Here is a 6,868-nt window from a genome sequence, read left to right as displayed (position 1 = left end):
AATGAAAGCTCTCCCCAGAATACAGTTGATTGGGGATTTCACCGTGGACGTAGACTTCATACTGAAGATCGAACCACGTTAAAATTGTGTTTCTATTTTGAACATGGTATTAGAGCATATACGATCTGGGAATTAATTCGGTGGTGGCAAAAATCCGGTCTTGGTATTTTTTTTTAATTTTTTTTCGGTTCTTCAGAACCCTCTTCTCGGCTTTGTGTTGCATCTCCGCAAGGAGAGACGATTTGCTTCCCTCTCTGAATTGCTGAAGCGGTTTTAGTTTCACGAAGCAACGTTGATTATCTTCATCGAGTCCGTTTTTTGAGAATCACAGCATCTTTAGTTTCTTGTTAGACAAAGGAGGCGTGTCAAGTGCAAACTTGATAAATTGGGCCCACCAATCTGCAACGCTTTCAATTGAAAATCTTGAAGCTCCACGTTCCCTTTGCCAAATTCAAGATAAGTACATTGCTATCTCTTTTTGTGTTCTTTGTTTGCTTGGCACTTGGTTAGTGCTTGGGTCTCACGTTTTTTGAAGCCTTCAAAAAACCTTTTTTTTTTTTGCCTTTCTGCTTTGGGTTTAACGTGTAAACCCTTTGCCATTCTGATTTTGTTTCTCCAAATTAAAAAAAAAGGGAGAAAGGAAAGGCAAAACATCTCTTTTAACCCTTTGCTTGGTTATTGATTGGTTGTTGCACGGGTAGAAGTATTCATCATGACTGATTCAAAGGTTTCATACGAATCTACTGGTCGTCTTACCTCCACCTTACTCAATGAGAGAAATTTTTTGACTTGGTCTCGTGCAATAACCGTTGCCTTAGGTGGTCGTTCTAAAATTGGTCATGTTAATGGACAGACCAAAGCTCTTGATATTGCTGACCCCAAATATGGTGAATGGCTTGCCAATGATAACCAAGTTATGACTTGGCTTTTTAATTCCATGGAACCTCAGATATATGAGATTTTTGCTTACTCTGAAACGGCTAAATGTCTGTGGGATGCCTTAAGTCTTATGTATGGACAAGCTGATAATTCCTCTAGAATCTATGAACTGCAACAAGAGATTGCTTATGTTGAGCAAGGATCTTCTCAGTCTTTTTCTGACCATCTTGGAAACCTTAAAAAGAAATGGGATGAACTTCGTCAGTATCGTCCCCCAGCCCAAACTATTGATGAATATATGAAAAGAGATGAGCATGACCGTGTCTTTCAAGCTGTTAGCCAGATTCGACACGAATATGAAGACTTAAAAAGACAGATACTTATGAATTCAGAAATTCCCACATTCACTACTGTTTGTGCCACTATTCAGAGAGAAGAGACTAGAAGACGTGTTATGCATTCTGAATCTAAAACAAGGACTGATCAAAATGAGACTATTGCCCATGTTGCAAAAACAAATATTTTTCCTAATTCTGGCTCTGGAAATCAAGTCTCTTATGGTCGTCATCGTGGGAAAGGTCGTGGAACTCGACCTACTTATCATTGTGATCATTGTAATCGTGATGGTCATTCTAAAGAACGATGCTGGCAGTTGCACCCTCACTTGCGTCCTTCTAAAGATCAGACCACCACTAAAACATCAGATCCAAAAATTGTTGCGCAAGCAGGCTCTTCAAATTTTCAGGGTTCTCTTGAACAGATTGCATCTCAACTACAACAGTTCCTTCAGTCAAATAGTTTCTTGTTCGCTTAGTAGCTGAATCAAGCAATGTTGCTCACACCCTGGTACTCCCCTTGCCCTTTCCACTTTATCTCGGAATTATTTTATAGTGGATTCTGGTGCAACCGACAATATATGTCGTTCTTCATATTATTTATCCGATTTGAGTGCGATAAAGTGGACTCCTTCCCTCCTATTACGGTTGCTAATGGCACCACTTGTTCCTATTCAAGGACATGGGAAATTGAATTTATTTTCAACTGAAGCGAGATGCATTGTTTGTGCCATCTTTGTCTATGAATTTACTATCGAGTTAGCAAGATCACTAAAAGTTTGAATTGTCATGTGATATTTTCCAAGGACAAAGTAATATTTCAGGACAATGAACCGGAATGACGATTGGTGAAGGTCGCTTTGCAAGATGGTCTCTATGTGTTGGACTCTCCAAACAATGCTTTGGTTTCTTTGAGAAAACCGAGAAATCCCAACTTTGGCATTGGCGTATGGGTCATCCTTCGATAGGATTCTAAATTTTTTGAATTCATCTTTCTTTTTTGATTCCAGTTGTTGTGATGCTTGTCATTTTGCTAAACAACATAGGTTGCCTTTTCGAACAGTACTCATGTTTCAAGACGCGTTTTTGAGATTGTGCATTCTGATGTTTGGCACTCTCCTATGGATTCTAGAGATGGTTTTAAATATTTCATTAGTTTTATTGATGATAAATCACGAGCCACGTGGTTATATTTATTGCGATCCAAGAATGAAGTTTTGCGAGATATTTCAAGATTTTTGCAAAATGGTTCACACTCAATTTTCAGACGAGTATTAAAATCTTGCTGGATGAGATAATGGCACTGAGTATACAAATACTCCTTTCCAGTCCTATCTTAGAAATATGGGAATCTTGCATCAAACATCCTGTGTTGGCACACCTCAACAAAATGGAGTTGCTTTGAACGTAAGAATAGGCATTTCTTTGGAGGTGACCCGTTCTTTACTTTTTCATGGAAATCTTCCAAAAATTTATTGGTCGATGCGGTTCTTACAAGTTGTTATTTGATTAATCGTCTTCCAAGTAGTGTGTTACAATTCAAGATTCCATTGGAAGTTCTCTATAATCGTTCAATTACAATGACTCATCTTAGAGTCTTTGGTTGTGTTGCTTATGTTCACTCGCATGACATGGTAGCAAACTTGATCCTCGTTCTCAGAAGTGTGTATTTTTGGGGTACTCGACATCACAAAAGGGCTATAAATGTTATCATCCTTCCACCAAGAAAGTTTTTATTTCTCGTGATGTTTCCTTTAATGAAACTCACATGTTTTATCCTGGCGGGAGTCAAATTCGGGGGGAGAATATGGATAATTATAATGAACTTGTTGTGCAGGAATTTGCTCCTACCCCATTACCAAGTATGCCAGATAGCTCATCAATTGACATTGAGCAACAAAATCTTGATACTCAAGAAGAACCACAAATATTGGTTCCACCTGAGAATGAGCAGACATCATCTATACAAGTTCGAAGGTCAACTCGAGTCTCTAAACCTTCCATCGGATTGCATGACTTTTCAACATGTCATGCGAGTAAAATATCCCATTCAATCTCATATTTGTTATGATCGTATTTCTCCTCAATTTCTTACATTTTTAACTGCTATTGATGATCATAAGGAACCAATTAATTACCTTGAAGCCAAGAATTCATCAGTATGGATAAAGGCTATGGAAGACGAACTAAAGGCCCTTGATAAGAATCATACTTGGGATATTGTTCCACTTCCAAATGGTGTACACCCAGTTGGTTGTCGATGGGTCTATAAAACCAAATACAACAGTGATGGTACAATTGAAAGATACAAGGCTAGGCTTGTTGCCAAAGGATATACCCAAACATATGGGGTTGACTATAAGGAAACTTTTGCACCAGTAGTGAAGATGAACACTGTAAGAGTGTTAATGTCAATAGCCATCAATTGTGAATGGCCTCTCTTTCAAATGGATGTTAAGAATGCATTCTTACAAGGAGATTTGCTAGAAGAAGTATACATGGAAGTTCCTCCAGGTCATCCATTAAAAAATCAAGATGGTATTGCCTGTAGATTGAAAAAGGCAATATATGGTCTTAAGCAATCACCACGAGCGTGGTATGAGAAGTTAAGTACAGCCCTTATAGTTTTTGGATTCAAAAGAAGTGGATTAGACTCTTCAATGTTTGTCAAGAAAACTAATGGCGGTATAGTTGTCGTCTTAGTCTACGTTGATGACATAGTTATCACTGGAGATAATCATCAGGAAATTACTACTCTTAAGCAATATTTGGATAAAACTTTTGACATCAAGGATCCGGGAAAACTTCGATATTTTCTTGGTATTGAAGTTGCAAGCTCTAGTAAGGGATTGTTCATTTGTCAAAGGAAGTATACTCTTGACCTTCTAAAAGAAACTAGAAAAATGGGTGTGAAACCAGCTAATTCTCCCATGGACTATAATAGCAAAGTGGTCAATGATTCTACTCTTCTGCAAGATATTGGTTGTTTCCAACGATTAGTAGGACGGCTAATTTATCTTACTATTACTAGACCTGATATTGCTTATTCAGTGAGTTATGTGAGCCAATTCATGCATGCTCCTACCAAAGGATATATGGAGTTGGTAGACCGTATTCTATGTTACTTGAAGTCATCTCCAGGACGAGGTATATGGATGAAGAAAAATGGGAACACTATTATTGAAGGATTCTCTGATGCTGATTGGGCGGGTAATCCTATTGATTGAAAATCAACTACTAGGCTTCTGCGTATTTGTTGGAGGAAATCTAGTCACTTGGAAAAGTAAAAAACAAAGTGTGGTTGCACGTTCAGTCTTTGAAGCTGAGTATAGAGCAATGGCATCTGCAACTAGTGAATTGGTATGGATCAAATCTCTTCTTCAAGAATTAGGATTTGACAGTTTTAGTCAACCTATGAAGCTCTTTTGTGATAATCAAGCAGCTACTCACATTGCTTCCAACCCAGTATTTCATGAAAGAACCAAACACATTGAGATTGATTGTCATTTTATTCGTGAGAAAGTCCAAGATGGAACTATTGAAACTCCATTCATAAGAATTGAAGAGCAACTTGCAGATATTTTCACAAAAGCTTTATCCAAGGGAACATTCCAAAAACTATTGTCCAAGTTGACCTCAGATGTTATCTTCGATCCAACTTGAGGGGGAGTGTTATCGGATATTAGTCTTTCAGTGTAACACAAAGACTAATAGTCCCACTCATTGTAAAGTTCCTTTACTTGTAGAACTCTACTCATTGTAAAATACCACATCATGTACACTACCATCTCTATTTAAAGATAATGAAAGCTCTCCCCAGAATACAGTTGATTGGGGATTTCACCGTGGACGTAGACTTCATACTGAAGATCGAACCACGTTAAAATTGTGTTTCTATTTTGAACAATTGTGAACCAGCCATTTGTAGTAAAACAACAAGAGAGAACCACTCATCCACGCAATACCCAAGGGATGACTTTTGCCTGCAATTTCCACTCCATCAATGTCTCTATCAAGGTTGCTCCTACCTTCCAATTTAGGCCAAACAACAGAGCTAGTTCCTCCCCACCTTGATGAGAAAAAGGGCACTACAGCTGACAATGATGTAAGTTTTCTGAAGCATCTGAACATAACTCATAGCAAGAGGCCAAGGAAACTTCCCTACTATAAATGACATCATTGATAGGCATCTCCTCATGCATAATACGCCAGAAAAAGAGATGTCCATGAGGTAACAATGGTGTTTTCCGTAAGATTGAAGCCCACCCAAGCATAGCAGCTTGCTGCCTACAGAGTTCCCATGCTGTTCTGATAGAAAAATCACCCATAGCATTACCTATCCAGCTGCATACATTGCCTTCTCTGAATCTGAAATGGAAATCGAATGAACTAGCTCCATGACATTTTTGAAACATATCAAAGACCCTTCAGGCAGCACCCGTTTTCCTTTCGTTAAGCAATCGGCCACCTCAAATTTAAGGATCCGCTGAAGTTAAGTGATGACTCAGAATTTTTTTTCAAACTTTTCAAATTGCCCACCAATACTATTTCATCTGTTTAGGGCCAAAAAAAAAAAAAAAAAAAAAAAAAAAAAAAAAAAAAAAAAAAAAGAAGAAGAAGAAGAAGAAGAAGAAAAGAAAGAGAAAAGAAAGAAAGAAAGAAAGAAAGAAGAAGGTAAAGAAGAGGGGAAGTTGAAGAGGAATCATGACTGATTCTTAATTTAGCAAGGCTAAATATGCCTTCCTCTATTATAATTTAACAATGTTAGAATACAGGACATTCGTAGTAGATTAAATATTAGGGGGTAATAAATTGTAATAGTATGTAAGCCCATAAGGGTGTATATGTAATTTGCTCTTCACATTTCAGTACTGTATGGTGAGGTTTCACAAAATTGGCTAACAACATTTTGATAAAAATAAGTTTGTGTATTCAAAGAAAATCTAATTGCTAAGTAGGTAGCAATGAGCTAGGATCCTCTATCACATGGACACTTGGAGAGTGTCCAACCCACATGATTGGTTTCTTTAAAGCAATATCATATTTTTTCAGCAAATTAGCTAAAATAGAACTTAACACCATTCATCACCATTTTAGTCAACTTACTGACAGGAGGATCTTACTTTGAGATCAACATATTTTAAGAATCCAACCATGTGGGATGAAAAATTATATTTCCATGTGGGTAGAGGATCCAGACTCTGGACTAACCCCTTCCATGCATTTTAAAACTATGTGAAAATCAGAGAATCTTACTTTGTTTCAAGTAGGTTACTTGCATAAAATGATTACTAACTTTGGAAGTGCTAATCGTAGAGTTGTTGATACTCCTTTGGGTGGAAATTTTAAATTAAAATCATGTTTTGATGTTGCTATGACTGAAATGCCCTATCAGACCTGTGTAGGTTCTCTTATGTATATAATGGTCTGTTCTAGACCTGATTTTAGCCTATGTTGTTGGGCTGGTTTGTAGGTTTATGAGTCATCCCTGTGATGTTCATTGGACTGTTGTTTTGTAGATTTTGAGATACTAGCAAAATTTAGTTAGTTAATAATTGTTATATGATAATGCTTGTGGTGATAAGCTGAATATTGTTGGATATTGTGACTCTGATTTCACTGTTGATCTTGATAAGAGAATGTCTTTATTTGGT

General features: G+C 37.3%; 1 protein-coding gene across 1 annotated transcript; it reads left to right on the top strand.

Moving 5' to 3' along the window:
- Positions 1–712: 712 nt before the first annotated feature.
- Positions 713–1,693, top strand: LOC149026499 (uncharacterized). Its single transcript, XM_089153090.1, has one exon. It carries the CDS (start codon positions 713–715, stop codon positions 1,691–1,693), a length of 981 nt encoding a protein of 326 aa, XP_089009216.1.
- The last annotated feature ends 5,175 nt before the right edge of the window (positions 1,694–6,868 follow it).

Source organism: Hakea prostrata, chromosome 1 (assembly GCF_041222555.1).
Source record: "Hakea prostrata isolate BN-2017 chromosome 1, UWA_Hpros_2, whole genome shotgun sequence".
NCBI lineage: Eukaryota > Viridiplantae > Streptophyta > Magnoliopsida > Proteales > Proteaceae > Hakea > Hakea prostrata.
Note: the sequence above shows the minus strand (reverse complement) of the source record. Positions and strands in the feature narration are given on the sequence as shown.